General features: G+C 33.8%; 4 protein-coding genes across 5 annotated transcripts; 2 read left to right on the top strand and 2 right to left on the bottom strand.

Annotated features, from left to right (window-relative positions):
- The first annotated feature begins 1,321 nt into the window (after positions 1-1,321).
- LOC18606782 (transcription factor MYB39-like) lies at positions 1,322-2,773 on the top strand. Of its 2 annotated transcripts, XM_088804360.1 has the most exons (4): positions 1,322-1,596; positions 1,691-1,995; positions 2,077-2,413; positions 2,522-2,773. In XM_088804360.1, the coding sequence occupies exons 1-4, from the start codon at positions 1,331-1,333 to the stop codon at positions 2,556-2,558; spliced, it is 945 nt and encodes a 314-aa protein (XP_088660486.1). In that variant the 5' UTR covers positions 1,322-1,330; the 3' UTR covers positions 2,559-2,773. The 2 variants fall into 2 exon arrangements, with proteins under 2 accessions (XP_088660486.1, XP_017974072.2); XM_018118583.2 differs by having other exon boundaries at positions 1,691-2,413.
- Positions 2,774-6,484: 3,711 nt separating this feature from the next.
- On the bottom strand, positions 6,485-8,338 carry LOC18606781 (inositol-tetrakisphosphate 1-kinase 1-like). Its single transcript, XM_007040574.3, has one exon. The coding sequence runs from the start codon at positions 8,006-8,008 to the stop codon at positions 6,899-6,901; it is 1,110 nt and encodes a 369-aa protein (XP_007040636.3). The 5' UTR covers positions 8,009-8,338; the 3' UTR covers positions 6,485-6,898.
- Positions 8,339-16,050: 7,712 nt separating this feature from the next.
- LOC18606780 (SNARE associated Golgi protein family) lies at positions 16,051-18,818 on the top strand. The gene is made up of 4 exons (XM_007040573.3): positions 16,051-16,531; positions 17,613-17,883; positions 17,966-18,136; positions 18,259-18,818. Exons 1-4 carry the CDS (start codon positions 16,344-16,346, stop codon positions 18,382-18,384), a joined length of 756 nt encoding a protein of 251 aa, XP_007040635.1. The 5' UTR covers positions 16,051-16,343; the 3' UTR covers positions 18,385-18,818.
- Positions 18,819-19,342: 524 nt separating this feature from the next.
- On the bottom strand, positions 19,343-21,981 carry LOC18606779 (RNA-binding (RRM/RBD/RNP motifs) family protein). Its single transcript, XM_007040572.3, has 6 exons — positions 21,182-21,981; positions 21,039-21,097; positions 20,862-20,931; positions 20,651-20,776; positions 20,419-20,547; positions 19,343-19,984 (listed from the first exon to the last, which is right to left on the bottom strand). Exons 1-6 carry the CDS (start codon positions 21,920-21,922, stop codon positions 19,508-19,510), a joined length of 1,602 nt encoding a protein of 533 aa, XP_007040634.3. The 5' UTR covers positions 21,923-21,981; the 3' UTR covers positions 19,343-19,507.
- Between the last annotated feature and the right edge of the window lie 126 nt (positions 21,982-22,107).

The following is a 22,107-nucleotide window of genomic DNA, read 5'->3' as shown; positions in this document are numbered from 1 at the left end:
AAAGGCTGCTATGGCGATTGGGTGATCTACCAAAAATGGGGAAGTATTGCAGGAGCAGGTAGAGACGTGCTGCAGGTATTTGGGAATTATATGAACATTGAACTTAGCAGAATTTACGATTCAAATGATGTCAATATTGCTGGAAATTGACAAAAGTGCTGACTGATATGGTGACGCCACAAATTAAGATTAGCTAAAAGGTTTTAGGAAATGATCTAAAGAAATTAAGGAAACTGCTCAGAATCATTGTCAGGAGATAATATCCGACTCCATCTGGAGCAGTCATGATTAGAATATGCGTGGTTGAATAAAAGAATAGGCTGGGGGCTCAGAACAACTTTAAGCTATGATATTCCTTGATGTAACATTCAAGATATCACACTCATGACATAGATAATGAGAAAATCAAGGAAATTAAATAAAGTATGGGTTAAAACCCTTTTTTTTCCTGCATATTTTAGGCTCATTAATGGCTCTTTAATCTATAGTTCCATGTTAGAACACTGCTCTTTCTGTAACATTTGAGTTACTTAATTCCAATGACTCACACAATCACATTATACAAGCAGAGAGAAAATCCAAACCTCTTTATAAAAATCTTGATTCAAATATGTCTAAATTGAAACACAACTTTATTAGTTAAATTTTAGCACGAAATATGCAATTACTTGGTAGTTATAAAAAGATTGACTTGAGATTATCAAGATTTACTAGAATGTTACAAAAGCAATGTAAATGACTACATCTGTATTTCTTGTTAAAGGGGGAAAAGGGAAACCAAAGAAAAACTATATTGAGCTTCAAGTACTGCCATTGTCCCAAGGGTTTGACCCCTGATCTTTAATTTGCCTACTATATATGGTCAACTCTATGTTTATACCGCCCAAAATCATGACTACATTCAGGCTAAGGTTTTCTTGTTCACCAAAAAGAAGGCTGAGGATTCTTATAGTGACACGTGCTTGATAAAGATTCAACAAGATTTATGGTTCCATTAAATTACATTTTTGCATTACCTAACCCTGGTTTTGGGGTTCTTCAAACAGTGCCAGTAGAATTTACGAGCTGCCGGGTTACTTCCAGGTCCTTGTCTTGCCATCGGAAACTTGTAATATTATAATGCAAGAAAGAATGTTAATGACATCATAGGTTTGAATCACGTGAAGCATGCACCTATAAAACTAGCTGCATGTCGTCTCCCCAGAATATCCAAAACTCTTATTCCTTTGTGTCAATTTAACACCCTCACCAAGAGAGATTCCCCCATTCTTCCATCTCAATTTTGATATCTGATTCTTTCCTGGTTAATTGTTAGTTTCTCATCAGTGCAATGGGTAGGTCTCCGTGCTGCGCAGAGGATGCCAATCTGAAAAAGGGGCCGTGGACTCCAGAGGAAGATCAGAAGCTGGTTGATTACATTAACAAAAATGGCCTTGGGAGTTGGAGGACTTTTCCAAAGCTTGCAGGGTTGAACAGATGTGGTAAAAGTTGCAGACTAAGGTGGACTAATTATCTGAGGCCTGATATCAAGAGAGGAAAATTCACTGAAGAAGAAGAGAGAGTTATCATTAACCTCCATTCGGTTCTTGGAAACAAGTAAATTTGTTTTTCTCATGCTTGGTTTTCTTAAAAGATATGCTTGGAGTTAGAAAAGACATCTAACATCTTTGATTTACCTTCTTTTTTGCAGGTGGTCTAGAATTGCTACCCATCTTCCAGGACGAACAGATAATGAGATTAAGAACTTTTGGAACACCCACATTAGGAAGAAGCTCCTGAACATGGGGATTGACCCTCACACCCACAAGCCAAGAACTGATCTCGATCATCTTTTAAATCTTTCCCAGTTGCTATGTGCCGCACAATTAGGCAACTTGATGAACCCTTGGGACAATGCTTTTAAACTACAGGCTGATGCCGCTCAACTAGCCAAAGCCCAACTATTGCAAAACCTAATGCAAATCATTAACACGAACAAACTTGCAAATGTTGAGAGTGCTGCTGGTTTCCCTGGATCCCAAAATCCTTACTCATTTGAAGGCCTACTCAATGGAACAAGCACCCTTTCTGCTAAAGAACAAACCCCACAAACTCAGAATATTCAAAACAACGGTGGTGCAATCCCTCAAGCATCAAGTGAATACGAGGCTGCAGAAAACCCATGGGCATATTTCCAAGGTGGAGTTAACTATGAAAGTCTTGACATGAACAATCAGAGTTTCAGCAACTCCTTTGAACAAACAGAAAATCCACTACCTGAGTTGGTTTCTGGATCTCCTGAGACTTCACCAATTACCCAGATGGAAAACAAGACCGCCACAGCTCCAGACTCCACTATCTATGACTTTGAGGCTCGGGAGAAGCTAATTATGGAAGATGAAGGCGATGGCTCCTACTGGAAAGAAATCCTAGAGTAGGTGATCTCTTATTGGATTCTTTCATTCATTTCATTTCTTTGTTCGTCTCTGTTAATATGAATTGTTAACAGTTTTGTTTTTTTTCCTTGTTATTGCTTTTGCAGATTCACTTCATCATCCTCATCACCTATCTCATGGTAGAGCACCTTTCGGCATGGTTCATATCATCAACTTGATGCAGAGAAAAAGTATACTTGATTTTGTACTCTTTATTTTATTTTCAAGATTTTTCCATTTATTTTATTCATTTAGGAAGCTTGATTGAGCTACCTATATGTGCAAATTGTAAAGACAGCTTCAAGGGTTCATGAATACGCATAGGCTTTGAGATTCTTTTGTTGGTTTTATATATTAAAGTTTAAACTGTTTGCAATCAATAATAAATTTTTGAGTTAATGTTTCATTGTATTGAAAAATGTTTGATGTGTATTTCCATTTCTAATTACTCCATCAGCGCTATGTTTATTCTATATGGCACAAAGAAATCAAGATGATGAGAATATTTTTAGGAAGCAATCAATCCCAGGATCAAAAATCATGGAATTATTTTGGCAAATTTCGCTCTTAAATTCATGCAAATTGTAGAGATAATTAAAAACGATATGTTGAGATTTTGCATGTAAAATAATGTATGATAAATAACATAAGGAAGGGAAAAGTTTTAGGAAGAAAAATTTGGAAACTGAAATTACCCAAAATTGCTCAAATATTACATATGAATGTTAACATATCAAAAAGTATAGTAGATTGTACCTGACAAAAGTTGTATACCATCATATAAATTTTAAATAAATAAGATCTCGATTTAATATCATATTCGTTTGATCAAATTAAATATAAGATTTCATTAATAAATTAAACGAAATTCAACCATAGGGTATATGTCAAATTCAACAATGTCACAGCCTTTTTCCACACCCTTGGGTCTTCTACTGTTTCATCAGTATGATTAATAAATAAAGAAAAATAGGATTAACAATTCCCCCGTGGATGTTAGTCTTTGTTTTTAGTCACTAAAAGTCAGAATATTAGTTCAATCAATGTTGCCCTTTAGGTGAGATTGTTTCCGTTCCATATAAGCCATTGACTGTCGCAAAAACCATCACCAACCAAAACCACCCCCTACCCTAACTTTGAGTTCAATTTTGCAAACTTTTACTACTCTTTTTTGTGCAGGAATTTGCAAATTTTGCCTGATTTTTGCTGGAAAATTAGATAACAGATTTCTTCAATCCCCCAAAAAAAGGGTAAACAGATATCAGAATTAAGCTTTTGGGCTGCAATTGAACAAGGTTGGTGGGTATGCTTCAAGTAGAACACCCAAACCAGTTCAATTAGGCCTACCAGCCTTTTTTTCAAATGGGCTTCAATTTTTGTGCCCATGCTTTTCAATTTTATGAAATTGTGTTAGTCTTTGGATTCTGAACAGTCCAAAGAAATACAGAGTGGACAGAGGGGGAATGATTAAGCTGATCATGTTGCTAAAGCTGGCTGTATCCTTGATGTTGATTTTGAGGTACTACATTGGCTTCCTCCTTCCTTTCCTTATCCTCTCTGCTTTTGGCAGATGCTTGGGCTGTCTCTTTCTCCCCATAACATGAAGGAAGGTTTCTTGGGTTTTCTTCTTTTGTTTTTTTTCTCATGTAACCCAAGAAATAATAAATGTAATAATAACATGACAAAGGAAAGAACAAACACAAGAAATAAATTTCCAGTAACTATTGCCAAGTGATTAGGATCTCCACTTTAATCAATAACATTCAGAGACAGGCCAACCAAATTTACAGCAACACAAAGAACTAAGGTGGTGTCAATAGAGATTATCTACCTGAACATACTCAACACAAACTGAGATGTAATCTGGAAAAAAAACCCTAAATTAAGCACCAAGGGTTCACAACACAAACTAAGTGCATCTCTATTCCCTTCCTGCGCATTTTTTATGACCTGAATCTAACCTTCATGAAAACATATACAAAAGGATAAAGGAAAATGAAAGCAACTTAAAAGAAGAATTCAAATCCTCCCTCAAACTCCAGAAACATATAAAGAAATAGATTGCTGATACACACACATACTAATCGACTACTAAGCAGAGATAACTATGGAATGTTCAATGAATGGCCGAAATGTAAACCATATAAAAGCGCAAGACTGTTAAATCATTGACCGCTGATCATTAGAACAGGTTACTTGTATCGAAAGCCTATTATTCATAAACACAGCAAAAGGATTAAAGCTACTGGCAAGGCAACAACACCATGAAAAAAAATTCACTTGCACTTCCAACATGGATCAGAGAAGCAATCAGGAGGCATCACCACAAACACTCCAATTCATGACACTCATAGTTGAAAAGATAAACAACAAAGCTAAGAGACAAACTTCTTCAAAATGCAGATTTTGTGTATTTGTTCTTCCATTTCAATATCCAGAAGCATGATCTTGCTCATGCTTTTGTTATGGTCTATGCTAACCGAAGAAGGAAATGGAGTAGATTATCAATGGAAATGGTGTAGCCAAGATGAGGTTAGGTCATAGAATCATGACATGAATTTGACTGACTGGAAAGAAACAATATTGCGTATTCAAGAAAACAAAAGCTTTAGAAAGTTCTTTTGGAAGTAATAAAATGGATTGACATTTACTGCTTGAGACAGAAACTGATTTGCATAGACAAGTAAAGACTCAACAGTTACATGTAAAAGGAAGCAAATCTGGAAAGGAATAAACCTTTAACTATTGAGTATACACGCATGAGGCAGTAAAACCTTTAACAAATATGCATAACAGTGAACAAAACCATTCAGAGGAATCCAAACAATTGGCATGAGATGCAGATATAAAACATCACAAGTTGTCTCATCCAACAGCCATAAAGAGCACAACAATAGGATTGAATGACACAAGGAAATATAGATATGCAAAACCAGAGCAGTTCCAGCATTCTTGTCGAAAAACAATGTCAAGCCACACAACAACAATGTTCATATATCCCTAGTCGACACTTGTCGCTGGAACCAACTAATTAAAAGTATAATCCTAAAGCTTTGACCATGACCAATAACGGTCAAAGCATAAACTGTTAAAAAAGGCGTTATGAGTACAGAACAAGTGCTAAGGGTTTGGAATCTAATACTGTGCAAATTTGTCGGTTACGACAGCAGTAGAAGCTTTTGGAAAACATTATCAGATATGGTAAATGCCGCAAAACCAGGATGCATGGACAGGACAAACAAGAATATAGTTATGTAAAACCAGCACAGTTTTGTACAAGGTTTACGTGTCAACAGAGTTCAAGTTTCCCACATCCTTGTTGAAATATCAGCCCATGCAAAAAAGATATTCACGAACCCATATTCCATGTCAGTAGCCAGACAAATCATCGAAAATGTAACCCTAAAATGAATCAAAAATCTTCCTCCTACCCAATTCTCAATCAATCATTAACAGTAATCTGCAGTCAATCTAACAAGTGGATATCAACACATCACCTGGCATTCAATGCCATAAATAATTCATCAACCGAAAGATTAAAAAGAAAGAAATTGATAAGTTTAGCTCCATTTAAAAAACTCGTAGCTTTGTTTGCAACTTAGGATGCAAACTGGAAGTACTTACCAAAATTAATCTTGAAGGGAGGAAAAAAGAGGGAACCCCTATTTAAAACAGATCATGTTACCAACATACCATACCTAATATTCGACAACCGCATTAATACACCGATTACCCACAAAACCTAGAAGGAAATATGAACTATCTCCTGAAGCTAAATTTCAGAGTTTGCCAAAACATTGTCATTCTGTTAATTATTTGTCCAGTTTATACATCAAGTTAGCAACCTAGGCATCTAAACTGAAAAGGGAAATACATAGCATTCGTTCCTACAAACATTTTTGGCAGGATTTAGATGACGGACTACCAACTTCATTATTTCAAAAAACAAAACCCTAATGGAGCTACAGCAATCAATTCTGCATAAAACAAAATTCGATCAAGCATTTAAAGAAGCACATCAATTTAATCAATGCACATAAAAAGCAAGAAAAATTGGAATCAAACTATCATTGGCAAAAACAAGAAAATTAGAATGAAACTATAAATGGCAAATTCCACTGACTAAAAGGTGAAAAACTAGAACACTTAAAAGCCTCAAAGTACAACTTAAATTCCCTAAAACATCAAAGTATTTTGAGAAGTACCTATCTCCAGAGCAACGGTGACAGAATATACATGATTAACACTGAACACCATGTAATTGTTGTCAAGAGGCTACAACTAAACTCAAAAGTACCCAACCTACTTATTTCAGCACTGTACGAACTGATGTCTAAAAATGGAAAATGTGCAACACGCTTCGCCTCCACAAGCCAGCACCAGGGTCCAAATCCTTATACAATTGCAGCAACCCTCCCAAAACGACCGACCATGGAAATGAACCAAGCTACACCTTTTGCATCAATTTCCCTACAAATTTTTGGTCAAACTTGAATAGAGTTCTCCTTGTCTTCCCCATCACTACAGCAAGAATTGGTCACGGTTTTCCTTACTTCTTCCTCACAACTCAGCACCGACCTTCCATCAGTTCCTGCCACCTTCTCCTGGCTACACTCCACAGCCAAACCCCTCTCCACCACCACATCCCTTTCTTTCCTATTCACTATATCACAAAAGAAATCAGTCAAAACTGTTTCATACCCCGGCATTTTTGCATAACCCGGAAAATAGTTAATGTCAATTATAAGATAGCGGTTTCCAAATCGGGTATCTCTTATCACATCAAAATTAAACAAATTCAATTTCATTGCCCTTCTTAAACCCCTAGCAATATCCGTCATGAAACTCTGCGGCGGCAATTCAGTGTCCTCCAAATGCATCTTTTTATAGTACTTATCATCACTTTTCTCATGAGTAGCCAAATTGGAAACTTGAGAAAATGATAAAGACCCTTCTAAACTCTTCAACTTCTCCTCTGAAACATCCGGTAACGACTTCCTTTTAACACATTTCACATATTCTCCGACCACGTAAACCTTAAAGATAACCCCTCCATGATTAACAAATTCTTGCAAAACAATCGGGGGCTTAAGCTTGTTCAACCCATCGTGGTTAAAAACCAGAGACATTTTGTGTGATTTGGCGCTTCCATCAGCCACCAAGGGCTTGGCAATCACTGGAAACTTAAGCAATTCCCAAGCTTGGTTATCAAATAGGGTTTCTTGATCGTAAATCACAATCTGTTTAGGGATCCCAAAGGTTTCGCTTTGATTCTCGATCTTGAGTTCGGACACCACCTGGAGCATCGAAATCCTGTTGTGCAGCCGTTCGATAGCGTCAGGAGAATCGACAATCACAGCATTAGGGTTTCTTGAACGGAAATCTTCAAGCTGGCTCCTCCAATCCTCACCGTACAACTTGTGGAGCACGCAATGGAACCGCCCTTGTTCGACCAAAGGACGTCCCCTATCGATCTTTACCAGATCGATTCCTCGAGATTTCGCCTGATTCACCAACGATTCTCGAATGAAACTGTTCTCTTTCTTGGGTACAAGCGCGTAACCAATCTCGAATCTTCTCTCCTCTCTCGCCATTGCCCACAGACTTTTCTTTCTTTCTTTCTTTCTTTTCCTTTTCCTTTCTCCCCTCACTTGAATAAAATCCTCTCCTTCCACTTCTTTCTCTTCAATATTTGACTGCTTGATTCATAAAACGAAACGCTCGCTTCTTCGCATTTCAGATTTTGCAAGCAACCAAAGAAACCGAAATTAAGATTCATCAAAAGACTCAATTCCTTGGAATTTTTAGGGTCGGCTTTCCTTTTTAAATCTTAATTTTTGGATTTTTTTTTTCTTTTTCGGTTTTTTTCCCTAACAGTGTTGCAAAAATCGAAAACAAAAAATATCGCCTGGTGGGAAAATGAAGTGCATATCCGGGAGGGGATTGGGGGAAGGTATATATACCTTCGACTAGGGTTAGCGAAGGAACGTGTGATAAACTAAACCACGGTTAGTCTTCTCGTGAGACACGTGGCATATTCTTTGAGGTGATTATGCGGATTCGCGCCGCACAAATAAAGGGGAACGCGTGTGGGTAATGGACGGTGGTGATTTGGGGGGCCAAAGTGACAGTTGAGTGATGGTCAACGTTTGATTGAAATGATGAGGAGCAACTTAAGACTTGAATTTTTATTTTCTTCTTTTTGAAAGATGGTATTCTTTTCTTTAACTTATCAAATGGAATTTGAAATGTGTGGAATATTAAGGCTAAAAGCTTACTCTCAGCTTTTTCAACATTTAGATATTGATGCATATATATATATATATATATATTATATAGTTATGAATTTGTCCTCCATGATGTGACATGTGAATTTCTCTTTTATTGCCACGTGGAAAATTATCATGTTGGCTCACTTTTTTATAGGTGATGTCGATAGCAGGTGAGTTTCTCTTTTTCTCTCTTTTGACATCATTGGTAAAATGATTTTTTTTTTTTTTTGAAAATGAAAAGAAGAAAAATATACTATTTATAATTTGTAAATTTATACTAAAGGGAATCAATATTCATCTATAAATTTTGTTATTTATTTTTAATTAAATTAAATTAATTATAAAAAATTAAAAAAATTTCTTAAAAATCTCTTATTTAACATTATAAATACAGTGATGTTTCAAACTTTTTTATACAATTTTGAAGAAAAAAAAGTTGAAAATTCAAAACTTATTTAAAAGTTTCACAAAACAAGTTCGGAGGAATCGAAATTTTTTCAAAAAAAAAGGTCAATATTTAAGTTTCAATATTTTTTTAAAAAGTAATTTTATATCTTTTTATGTCATCAATTTCACGTAACGATACATGATTAATCGCATAAAATCCTTTAATTACTAAAAAAATTATCAAAGAACACATGGATGGATTGTTAGAAATTATTATCTTATGAACTAACACTCTATTTGTTATAAAATGGGACAAGCTAAAACAACGGGAAGAACTTTTTTCCTGTTGACAGTGTTAAGCAATTCAACCAAGGAATTCAACTGAACAGACAAAAGTATTGTACTACCAGTTTGACAATTGCAATAATCTAACACCTTTATCTCCTTTCTTTTTCAATTAATTGACTTTCGTCATCATATGGGAATCATGTGCTTGTATGACAGTTGGCACACTTTTTTATAGGTGATGTCGATAGCAGGTGAGTTTCTCTTTTTCTCTCTTTTGACATCATTGGTAAAATGATTTTCTTTATTGAAAAATGGAAAGAAGGAAAATATATTATTTATAATTTGTAAATTTATACTAAAGGGAATCAATATTCATCTATAAAATTTGTTATTTATTTTTAATTAAATTAAATTAATTATAAAAAATTAAAAAAATTTCTTAAAAATCTCTTATTTAACATTATAAATACAGTGATGTTTCAAACTTTTTTAAACAATTTTGAAAAAAAAAAGTTGAAAATTCAAAACTTATTTAAAAGTATCACAAAGCAAGTTAGGAGGAATCGAAATTTTTTTTAAAAAAAAAGTCAATATTTAAGTTTCAATATTATTTTAAAAAATAATTTTATATCTTTTTATATCATCAATTTCACGTAACGATACATGATTGGTCTCATAAAATCCTTCAGTTACTAAAAAAATTGTCAAAAAACACATGGATGGATTGTTAGAAATTATTATCTTATGAACTAACACTCTATTTGTTATAAAATGGGACAAGCTAAACAACAGGAAGAACTTTTTTCCTGTTGACAGTATTAAGCAATTCAACCAAGGAATTCAACTGAACAGACAAAAGTATTGTACTACTAGTTTGACAATTGCAACAATCTAACACCTTTATCTCCTTTCTTTTTCAATTAATTGACTTTAGTCATGATATGGGAATCATGTGCTTGTATGACCTTTTAAATTATGATTCCCAATGGAATAAATTATGTGTAAAATATAAAAAAATGGGAAAATTAAATCTCACCTTAGGCTGACCCCAAGTGATGTAATTAGCTTAATTTGTTCTATCTACTCCTATATGGTTTGCACCGACCAATGCCACCATGATCTAGAATCTACCCAGTCTTGTTTTTGGCCTTTTGGCACACGGAAATGTCTTTCAAAAGTGCATTATCTTGTCTTCCCTTTAATGTCAAAACAATATGGGGGAAAAGAGAAAAAAAGGAGTTGAAAGTGAACCATTTTTGTCTAAAAGCTGGCCAATGTTTCTCTTGTGCCTCCACTCCTAGGAATTATAGATGGTACCCAAAAATACAATCATAAAGTCAAGACTAACAGTATTATAAGAAAAAGAAATGGATTCTATTGCCATTTGAGGTGTTGTTATCAATCTCAATTTAAGTAGATACATGAAATCTACTGGTCACATATTGACACACACATTTCCCACAAGCCACTTGCTTCCAATCCATGCTCCGCCAATTTGAGTGGGTTTTGTTGGGGCATGTGGGTCAGTTTATCTCGACAGAGAAATCTTTGTATTATTGGGGGGTAGACGTGAGCATTAATTCGTGTATATCAAAATAATTGACTAAAATTAATTATTAATTTTTCCGATTTTGATGTCAATCAATTAGGACGAGTGATTTGTTCAATTATTTGGATTGATTTTTGGCTTTCAAAATTTTTAATCCAATAGAAAAAAATCAACCATTAACAATAGTATATTACATATATTTATATAAAAATTATTATTAATATTTTAAAATGTAAATTCTAAAATCAATCATCGAAATATCTCGATTTTAATATTATTAATATTATTTTTGGTTTTAGGCTTCCAGTGGTGACAACTTTTACTTTTAGAACCACGTGTTTTAGTTTCAACAGCAAAATGTAAAATGCTGTTTTGTGCATGCTTTTCTTTATTTATTTTATTAATTTTCCTTTTCACAAAGTAAAAAGAAGAAAGTCTCTATTTATAGGAATTAAAAAAATATTATTCGTTAGTCAAAAAAATACTTTTCAAAGGAATTGCCCGTGGGGGAAAGCAATCTTTTGATGAAAAAGTTTCGTGATTTGTTTAGAATAAATTATTTTAATGATTAATTTAGACACAAAGTGGACTATAGATGCTCGTTTTATTTGACAAAGAAATCATCAAGTGGATAGGATTATCGAATATTCTATTACTAAGGGACCAATTAAAAATAAAGTAAATAGGATTTTCGAATATTCTAATGATATTGAACCGAACCTTCCACTCGCCCACATTTTTTTCGTATAGAAGTGAAAGTAATCTCATTGTCCCGTCAATATAGGGTCAAAATTAATTAGGTTTTTTTATTAAAAAAAACTTTATGATCAATTTATTCTATGAAATATAAATATTTAGAAAATGAACAAAGGATCGTGTAGATGTTTACAAGCCAAATTTAAAATAAAAACAAGTAATCGTATAAGGAGTTTGGTATTCAATTTTAATTCAATTATTGATTTGTTATTTACTTGTATTTAATATAAATGACTTGTCTAATTTATAATATACGAAAAGTGACTAAAGTAATGACCTTTTTTTTTTTTTAAATAAGCTTCAAAAGAACCATTTTATGGTAGTTGCTATACCATTAAAGAAAAAAGTCTCTAGTTTAAAACTTTCAGTTTTAATAATTATATTTTGAAAAGATGATCCAAAAATGAACTCGGCACAACTTCAGAGTTCATACTTTCGTCTTAGGCCCAAGTAGAGGTGGGTTAACTTGGTCATAACTCAGGCTGGGCCCTATAACAAATGGATCCGTCAACTCAGGATAGACCCGTTAAGCTTCTCTCTTTTTTTTTTTCAATTTAAAAGTTTTTTCGCTTATTATGTCAATATTATAAAAAAATATAAATTTCTTTATCTATGTAAAAATTTAAAAAGTTTCAAATATAATAAAAAATAAATTTTTTTCACTTAGTGATGTAAAGTGACCTTCGAAACTCTTGAATGTACCAAGCCCAATTTGCTGCATTACATCTTTGGGCCATAATCCATGGTGCTAGTATTTTCTTTTCTGTTTTCTATTTTGTGAATTAATTGTAAAATTTGTAAATTAGGGCTTGTCCAGTGGAATACCACGATGACAAATATCCCATTAAAAAGAATGCAAAAAATGGATCTTTATGATATAAAAAACCTTCCAATAAATGGGCTTTCAATATAATTTTAAGTAAACCCATCAATAGCATTTAAGGATTTTGATAAGTATGAAAATCTCATTGAATTTCAATTTTCATAGCCCTTTATGTATATATATATATGTGTGTGTGTTTATATGTTACTATAGCTAGGGCTAATATTTTCTATGAGTTGCCATATTTGACTGAAATTGGTTTTAATTATGTAAAATTCAATAATAATTAATGTTATGAAAAAAAACCCCACTTTGACATTATCAAACCAAGAGTTGTAAAGATGATCTCCTAGAAAGGATAAGGACTAGAGATTAAAGGGAATGCTGTGATACATAAGACTATATCTTCCTCTAAGACACTTAAGTCCTAATTTGTTATTCAAAAAAAAATCTTCATCCATTAATTAATGTATATAATTATGATAATATAATCTACATTAATTCAAAAAATGTTTTAGGTACAATTTGATAAGATCAATGATGTTTGATTTTTAAATATGATTTTTAAAGATCAATGATCTTTATATATATAAAGACTTTACGGTAACTGACACAAAATTCACTATAAAAAAATTCTTTAAAAAAACACATTTTGCTCGTGTTTGAATTTGACTTTTTATTCATTTATTTTCTTGACTTCTACTTGTACGTATAGGACATCTAGACCCTTAAATTGCATTTGTTAAGTTATAATATTGTAAAAATTTGTAAACTAAGTATCAAAAGGTTTGACAAAAGCAAAGATTAGAGAAACTAGCTTTCTTATTTTCTAAGCCAAAGTACTATGACTTTTTTCTTGATGTGGAGGCCTAAGACAATAATTGGTATATTTGAGAGACAACACATTCAACAAACCTTCCCTACCAAGAAAAACCAAAATAGTATTGCAAACCTCACCCTCCAACCAAGGCAAATCAAACCAAGACATATTTAAAAAAAGAAAAGGTTGTGGTAAGTGTATCTTACTTAACTGCATGTGTGAAGGGGCAAGACACGGGTTTGGATTGAAGTTATCGAAATGTCGTTTTCAAAATGAATTGACATGAATGGTTAAAAATTAGAAAAAATGTGAATCACGCAGTGATTTTGGTGTTTCACTAGAGACCATAAAGAAAATTGGATGCAATAACCGTGCCATTTTGCTGAGGATTGCTATGATGCTTCTTAAATTCTTAATGTTCGATGAAGACGTTATTGTTTGCATACGATTCTCGTGGTTTCAATTTGAAATTTGAATTTTTGTTTTTTATTTTTTCTTTGTATGCGTTTAAACATCACTAGACATATTTAATGAGGTAAAAGAAGCAATATTTTTGAACAAAAATTAAATGGAATTAAAATATTTTACAAAATATTTTAAAGTCATACAAAAATGCATTACAATTTTTATTGGGGGATGAATGGGGTGAAAAAGTCATTATCAAAGGTTCTAATAGAAAGAAAAGGATAAATATAAAAGTTCCAATAATGTTTCAAGAGAGTTGCTTTATGTAACTTTCAAATTAGAAAGCAACTAGCAACAAACATACTATGAATAAATAAATAAATAAATAAATAAAATATTAGTTGACTAGAAGCTTAAAATGTTTGGAACCCATTGGAAAGGTTATGGGTCATTTTGTTATGATATGCATGATTTTTTCTACATAATATTTTAATTTTTTTATTATTTTTTTATAGTTAATTTAGTTTTTATTCTAAAGTAAATACATCATTATAATTAAGGATTGATTAAATATACTTACTTCAAATGTCATATTATCAATTTATACTTACGTGACGTTGACATGATAAAAATTAAAAATATTATGTGATCGTACTCTTATGTCACGTCATTATCTAATATAATATGTCGACATGTCATATTAACACCATACAACATAATATGATAAAAAACACTTTAATTAATTATAACTCATCAATTGTTAATCTTTATTTTAGTTAAAATAAAAATACAAGTATTTGATTAAATATAATAAAATATAAAAAAATTATTTTAATTTTTCTAAATATGTTAAGAATTTTTTAATTATCAGGTATTTTTTAAATACTTAATATTCTTATTTTTGTAATTTTTCTTTTTTATATTAAAAAGAATTATAAACAATTAATATAAAATAGTTTTATTTTATTTTTTAAAAAATAGAAAAAATGAAAGAGGATAAAATACTAAAATAAAATAATATCTAAAAAACAAAATAAAATAAAATAAATTGATGGATTATAGTGCCAATAGCCAGAGGTCCCCCACCACCACCACCACTGTCCCACTGAACCGAGCAAGAAAGGTCAAAGGGGCAGTTTAGTAAAAAAAAAAAAACACTACAACTAAAACAAAAGAGAGGAGAGGCGGGCAGGTGGGCGCCGCGGACCAACATCGGGGACGAGCACATGCCTCGGTCTGGTTGACGTAAGGCAATGATTGTCTCTTTGTGTTTGTGCAATTTGCCCATTTCCCACTCTTTCACGTGCATATCGTGGCCTATGTGTCATACTCTTCGTATTTCTAAATTCTTTTTCTATTTTAATCTTATTATTATTTTTATAATAATAATCTCTTATCTCTTTACTTTACTATGGTAAAACTGAAAAAAAAAAAGTGAGAAAGTAAATTTTGCTTTAATTAAAAGTATTAAAGTAGTTCTTTTTCCATGTCATGTTAATGAAAAGGACAAAATAACTTAAAAATGAAAAAAAAAAGTAATTGTCTAATTGAAAAGTAGAATTGACATATTAATCGCTAGAACAAAAAACGCGTTGTGAATGGTAAAAATAATAGAATTAATTTTGATAAAGAGCAATACTTTTTTATAAGTGAAGTATAAAAGAAAATTCCTTGATTATATTTATTTAGTTAAGTAAGTAATTGTTTTTTATTATTTTCAAATTATCTATATGTATTATTTTTAATTATAACAAAATATTAATAATTATTAAATATAATATAAATTGATATTTTTTATTCACAATTTAAATGATATTATAATTAATGTGAAATAAGCCATATGTTTGTGTTAGCAAGTTATGTGAATAGAAATCATCAATTAATATTAATAGGGGCGGACCAAAGGTAATGGTGGAGTGATAGTCGATATCGTTTAGATTTTAATTTTTATTTTTTAATCAAATTATTGATCTAATTTATGATTTTGTATAATTATTTTTTATGTAAAATTTTGAATTTATTATTATATTAATAGTTAATTTTTTGTTAAAATTAAATAAATTTTTGATAAATTTTCGTCAAATTTACTTCGGGATTTGATTGATCAACTACGCAATTTTAATCATTGTTAATCATCTAATTGCCTTTAACCATTTAGCCTTTTTCGGCGTTCTCACTCAACGTATGTTTAGATTTATTTTTTTAAATTATGACGTGGCAAAATCTCAGCTCCTATAAGAAATCCGTACACTAAAAAAAATACGAAACGACAAAATATTAAATGTACTAAAAAAAAAAAAAAAGAAATTACTACAAAAGAGAAGCTGACGACCGACGACGCTGGATTGAAGGCTCTTAGCGGGGAATATTCGTTCTCTGTTTTCTTTGTCTCAGACAGTTTGAGATAAAAGAAAGAAATAGAGAGAAAGGGAGGGGGCGAGAACGGGGAAGAAGTGTCCCAAAAGGCAATTAATTCTTCTTTCCCTTCTAACCATTTGTGTTTCTTTATCTTTCTCTCTGTCTTTCTTTTCTCTCTGTTTTTTTCTGAAGGGGAAAAAAAACGAAAAAGGTAATAAAGAGCAGAGAAGAGGAGAGAAAGTGAAGGGAATTTGGAACCCAAAGGGGAGAAATGGAAGGGAGAGAAGAGATGAAGGGATCCAAACCCAGGTTTCCTTTGAGCTTTTGGGAGGTGACGGTGGCTTCCACGGTGGTGATGGCGTTTGTTTTGGGGCTAGTTGGCGTTTATTTAACCATGCCCGCATCTGATTATAGCTTCCTCAAATTACCCAGGAGCCTTGAAGATCTTCAAATCCTTAGGTTTGTTGGCTTTTTTCGTTAATTAGGAAAAAATATTCATTTTTCCTTTTATTTTGGAAAACCAAATGGGAAATTTGGATTTGTTACTTTGCTGTGTTTTGTTGGTGATGAATATAAACAAAAAAAAAAAAAGGTTGTCTTTTTGGAAACTTGAGGGGCTAATGTGTTATTTGAGATTGCATTCAATCCCTTGAGTTTGCTTTGATTTCTGTTTTCATGTGTTAATTCTCTTCTATCTTTGATTTCTGTATGGTTTTTTTTAATCTGTAAATTAACAAGTTATAGAATCTGTCTTGTTTCAAGCCAATGGAAACTTTTGTTCCTTATTGTGATGAATTTGGGGCAATTGATGAATGAACTTGTCCTTTTTGGAATTCAAAAAATGGGTGTGATTTTGGATTAGATTGCATTGTATTTCTGCTCATCTATGAGTTTCTGATCAAGGGTTCTTTAGAAAATGACCAATTTCTTTTTCTTTTTCCAAGAAAGATGAGCCATGAGATCTAAATGAAGCTAAGAAGTAGATAAGTCTGCCAGGAATTGGTGTACTGGGTGGATAGATGAGAAAGATAAATTAGTGACTGAATGCGGAGAAAAGGCTTGTTTGAGAATTATTCAGTATGTGCAACTTTTGTGGTCAAGTCCCTAGTAACTAGGAAGGCCCTAAAGCAGTGTGGAGAATATTTATTGACTAGTGATTAAAGAATCAGATTTTGATGTTGTTTTGCCTGACCTTGAGATGCCTGTACCTTATGGATCTGTAATTGGTGATTCTGACTAAGTTTGATGCGAATTATGCGAGGATGGCTTATTCACTTTTTCTTCTCTCCTTCTGTTTAGTTTTTAAAAAGTTTCATATGCTACTTCTCACATGTTATGTTTCCATGTTGGTGAAAAAAGCAGTTGGTTTAAAGAGATGACATGTACTAGCATGCAGTGATTGTTGGTGCTTTCTGGGTTCACAATTGAAGAAATTTTCTTTCGATTTTTGGACTTGAAAATCTTTGTATGCTCTCCTCTTTGAGGTGTCTTTTGTGTTTTCTTGCTTTACTTTGATTTTTTTATACCATGTATCATGTAGAGATCACCTTGAAACCTACACAAGTGACTACACCGTACAAGTCCTGGTGGGGTATTGTGTAGTCTACATTTTCATGCAAACTTTCATGATTCCGGGAACTGTTTTCATGTCATTGCTTGCTGGAGCCCTGTTTGGAGTCTTCAAAGGTGTAGCTCTTGTTGTGTTCACTGCCACTGCTGGTGCTTCTTCTTGCTATTTCCTGTCAAAATTGATTGGGCGGCCCCTTGTCTTTTCCCTCTGGCCTGACAAGCTGAGCTTCTTCCAAGCCCAGGTGATTTTCAATTCCTTATTGAAGCTATCTGTGCTTAAATTGAGCTAAGAAATGGCATAAGTTTGAACTTTTTTGCTTGCAGGTAGCTCAAAGAAGGGAGCGACTGTTGAACTATATGCTTTTCCTAAGGCTTACTCCAACTTTGCCAAATACATTCATTAATGTTGCTTCACCTATTGTCGATGTGCCTTACCATATTTTCTTCATGGCAACTATTATTGGACTCATTCCTGCTGCTTACATAACTGTCAGGGTATTTTACTTTTGACTTTCATGTAAAAGTTGCATGTTAAGTTAGCCTATTCTCTTTTAGGTGGATATCCACTTTAATGCCATTCTTGATGCTTTATTAATGCAAGCTTGTTCATTCTGCAGGCAGGAATAGCTCTTGGAGAGTTACAATCTGTAGGGGATCTTTATGACTTCAACTCAATTGCCACTCTTTTCCTCATAGGGGTTGTCTCTGTCACACCTACGCTTATGAGCAAAACCAAATCATAGTATTTTAATAGCTGAGCTTGCTTTGTACATCAGGCTTCAATCTTCTCGTAGCCATTTGGGTTGCCACAACTTCTGTGCAGACTAGCATAAAATAAATGCAATGTGCTGCTGCTGTTTCTCTGGTTAGTGGAATTCATACTGGTTCTGCTGATATTGAAGATGGCGATCTGGCAAAGGTGTTAGTCATCAAATTCTTTTTCGTTGCATTGTATTTCTTTAACCAGTCTCAGGTTGGGCCTGTATAGGAGAGGAACATGAGAAAAGTTGGGGGAAAGGCTGTTATTTGTTTCAATTTCAATCTTATTGGAAAGATTAGTCTTTAGAGAATCTGTATATCCTTTCTAGTAGTTCATATCAAAGAACATGGTCTTTCTTGCTGTTTGTTGTGGATTTTTGTGGTCTCCAATTGCAAGGTTCCTTTACTTTATGCACAAGATACTGATAGTTTCAATCTCTTTAATGTCTTATACCTTTGGCTTTGAAGCCAAGTCAATTAGAGACATAAGATGAACTTCACACGCAATTTGCAAATCTTTAGAAGCAGGTACTTCATCACCTTAAGAAACACCATCTTAGGTGACAATTATTTCTCGCTGAATGAAAATTTGTCCAAAGATCTACCTTAAGCAAAAGACTTCCAAAGAAAAGAATTTTAAGAATATGCCTTAAGCATCCTATCAATGATACCCGAGAATAGCAGGTTTACAAAGAAGCGTCCTATTCCAAAGAAAAGAATATGGATTCATTGGTGCAATTGCACTGTTTCTCTCCTAAAATGAAAAACTTTACAAATTCAACTGATGGTTCATATATAGAATTACCTTTTACCCAAAATTGAGTTAATATGCCTGATATTTTGATATTACAATTATGGTTGAAAATTCAAATCGCATGGCAAATTATGTAAAAAGATTGTGACGCTTTTTTCCTCCGAAAGCATTTCCCGAGCACAAAAATATAAGCACACAAAAAACAATCCTTGTTACAAAAGCTTTGCTGATAAAAAACATAATTTGTTGTATGGGTACATGTATTTTTGAGACTGCTCAGGTCTACTTGTATAATTATTCCCTCAGGTTGGGCTCCTTTTTATCAAGTATGAGACAAGGCCTTTCTTCTGTTCCTACCTAAATCTTTTGGCTTTCTTCTTCTGATGGGCGCTCCCAGAACTCGAACTGTCCAGCTTGCGTTTTACACCTGCTTGTTTGGAAACACCAGCATCCTTGTGTGCTTTTGCCTTGGCCTTTCTAGCAGCAACAGATGGTCTTTTCGCCTTGCGTTCTTTTGGCTTCTCGCTCTTTTGAGCTTTAAATTTCGTTTTCACAGGGCTGATGCCCTTTGAATGAGCTTTCTTCTGGACACCTGATTTGCTAGCACGCAAGCCCTGGTACGACAAAGAAGCTTTGGCATTTGATCTGCTGCCATTAGTTGAAGGAGTACTTGGATCCACTGCAAACTTCTTGGCTGGGTTATTATTTGTACCTGAAGATGATGGATTCTTTCTCTTAGATGGGGTGACATCTGGTCTGGCATGAGAAAGCCTGAGCTCTCTATCCCTAAGCTTCAGTGTTCGTTTCCTAACAACCACATTTGCCGCCTCCTGCATCCGTAATGCACATCAGTGACTTGCAAAACCAGTACAAAAAATCGGTGCTGCTAATGCAACACTTAAAAGTCTCCAATCAAGAGAAGCCCCCTCCCCTCACTTTTCTCTCTTTTCTCCCCTCACCAAAGAAAGAGATTTAGATCAGACTAATTCGAGGAATACAGCTAATTAAGCAGCTATCATACCTAAAACTAGATCATATTGCACTGAAATTATAAAGCAGGCCCCATAGATTGATATAGAGGCATATCAGTCACATTGCCAATAGGTCTCATAACAAAAGAAAATAATGTTCAGTTCACCCAACAGGAAATTTTTGAAACTAGAAGTAAAAAAGTTTCACATTTCATTTTTTCTTTTGAAAAGTAGTTTTACATTTCAATTAATAAATGAATAATTGAAAAAAATTATGAAAAGTGTAGATATACCCTTGTTTTGAACAAGACATAAGCAATTCCCTTGCCAACACCAAATTGAGGATCTCTAACAACCCGAACAGCTTCAATGCTGGACTCCAGATTATTGATACCACAAAACAGCTGATAAATTTCTTCATCCTGCAGTAAATTGTAATATTATATTGCAGATCACAGTAACATAAGCAGGAAATTATAAACGCATACTGGAATCGAGATATGAATATTAGGCACAAGTGATCACCTTCACATCAAATGGGAGATTACCAACAAAAACAGTCCTCTTGTTATCGTAAAGAGGATCACTCTCCCCTTTTAACTTCTTTCTTGGTGGGCATGACCTATCAACACGAATGTGATTTCCAGCAACCTATATCCACAACCAAACAATCAATATACAATATCTTCACCTTAAGCATTACAATTGCTCTGCCAACACTAAGCAAAACACATACCACAGCCATGTTATGTGCCAAAGATGCCTCTGCAGATTCCTCTGTTTTGAAAACAATGTATGCATGAACACTGCAGAAAAGCAATCACCAAGATATGGGAGTTAACAATAGGAGATGAGAGGGATCAACATTATAACTACTTAAAAAAGTGATCTTTGATACGGATTAACAACATACGTATCAGCTTTCTCATTAAATTGCTTCAGCATTATAGCTCCTTTTCTCGGTTTCTTGGTCTAAACAAACAAAAACAACCCATTAAATACATCATTAACCAAAAAATTTCATGACCGAAAGAGCAGAAATCATAGAAAACTCACATCACTGAGAGGAATCGACCGAATTCTGACAGACTCAATCTCTCCAAACTTACTAAACTCCTTTATCAAGACCTTCTTCTTCACTTTAATCGGCAAATTTCCGACAAAAACAGTCCTCAAAAGTTTACTCTCATCATCAAACCCTTCTTTTGGAACCAAAGCAACCACCCCATCATCCTCTGCTTTCTTCCTCTTCTGCCCCACAACTACCTCCTCCTCCGCTGCAGCTGCCGCGGCCACAGTCCCATATTTCCTTTCCTCGTACTCCGTCTCCAACTCATCCCTCTTCCTCTTCTTCCTTTTCACATCTTGGCCTTTTGGGCTATCTGAGGTTTCCTTCTTTTCCTTGTTTACCAAGCTTTTTGCATCAAAACCGGAACTTTCAACATTTCTTGATAAGGAACCCAAATTTGGGTCTTCCGAGGGCTTCTCTTTCTTTGATTTCCGAGTCCCTGTAGCCTCCTCAATTGAACCCAAGCTAGAGTTTTGAGCTTTCTCTTTCTCCTTTCGCTTCCTCTGCTTTAATTCAACAGTATCTGAATCCAATAAACCAACTCTGTCAGGGTTTTCAGCCGATTCTTGCGGTTTTCTTTTGAAGGGATTGCCATCAGAGAAAAGGGAAAAAAAGGCGGCATTTTGCTCCGAAACGTCACCGAAGATGGTTTTGAAGATATCAGATTGAGCTGTAACGGTGCCGTCCCAGCCCGTCGTTTCTGGTTCCTGGGATTTCTTTTTTCCCATTGTTGGGACAAGGAGAGGAAGCTTTTGAGATTTGAACTGAAAACCCTACAACTTCATTCTAGAAGGGGGAGATAATACTGGTAATGACTCTTCTCGGGTCGGGTCTAAACCAACACGTTTTCAAGCCCACGAATAATAGCTCAAAGATGGGCGTAGCCCACTTGGTCTCATCTTTAAGCAAAACT

Source organism: Theobroma cacao, chromosome 3 (genome assembly GCF_053813885.1).
Source record: "Theobroma cacao isolate CCN51 chromosome 3, ASM5381388v1, whole genome shotgun sequence".
NCBI classification, from domain to species: domain Eukaryota; kingdom Viridiplantae; phylum Streptophyta; class Magnoliopsida; order Malvales; family Malvaceae; genus Theobroma; species Theobroma cacao.
This window is presented reverse-complemented; position numbering and strand designations above follow the sequence as displayed.

What these genes read in the sequence shown, in the direction of transcription:
- LOC18606782 (XM_018118583.2), top strand. Translation starts at nt 1,331, where the DNA reads ATGGGTAGGTCTCCGTGCTGCGCAGAGGATGCCAATCTGAAAAAGGGG. An exon ending in CATTCGGTTCTTGGAAACAA is followed by an intron (nt 1,597 to 1,690) that starts GTAAATTTGTTT and finishes TCTTTTTTGCAG; the next exon opens with GTGGTCTAGAATTGCTACCC. An exon ending in TACTGGAAAGAAATCCTAGA is followed by an intron (nt 2,414 to 2,521) that starts GTAGGTGATCTC and finishes TTGCTTTTGCAG; the next exon opens with ATTCACTTCATCATCCTCAT.
- LOC18606781 (XM_007040574.3), bottom strand. Translation starts at nt 8,008, where the DNA reads ATGGCGAGAGAGGAGAGAAGATTCGAGATTGGTTACGCGCTTGTACCC.
- LOC18606780 (XM_007040573.3), top strand. Translation starts at nt 16,344, where the DNA reads ATGGAAGGGAGAGAAGAGATGAAGGGATCCAAACCCAGGTTTCCTTTG. An exon ending in TGAGCTTCTTCCAAGCCCAG is followed by an intron (nt 17,884 to 17,965) that starts GTGATTTTCAAT and finishes TTTTGCTTGCAG; the next exon opens with GTAGCTCAAAGAAGGGAGCG. An exon ending in CTGCTTACATAACTGTCAGG is followed by an intron (nt 18,137 to 18,258) that starts GTATTTTACTTT and finishes TTCATTCTGCAG; the next exon opens with GCAGGAATAGCTCTTGGAGA.
- LOC18606779 (XM_007040572.3), bottom strand. Translation starts at nt 21,922, where the DNA reads ATGGGAAAAAAGAAATCCCAGGAACCAGAAACGACGGGCTGGGACGGC. An exon ending in GGTCGATTCCTCTCAGTGAT is followed by an intron (nt 21,098 to 21,181) that starts GTGAGTTTTCTA and finishes TTGTTTGTTTAG; the next exon opens with ACCAAGAAACCGAGAAAAGG. An exon ending in TTTAATGAGAAAGCTGATAC is followed by an intron (nt 20,932 to 21,038) that starts GTATGTTGTTAA and finishes GCTTTTCTGCAG; the next exon opens with TGTTCATGCATACATTGTTT.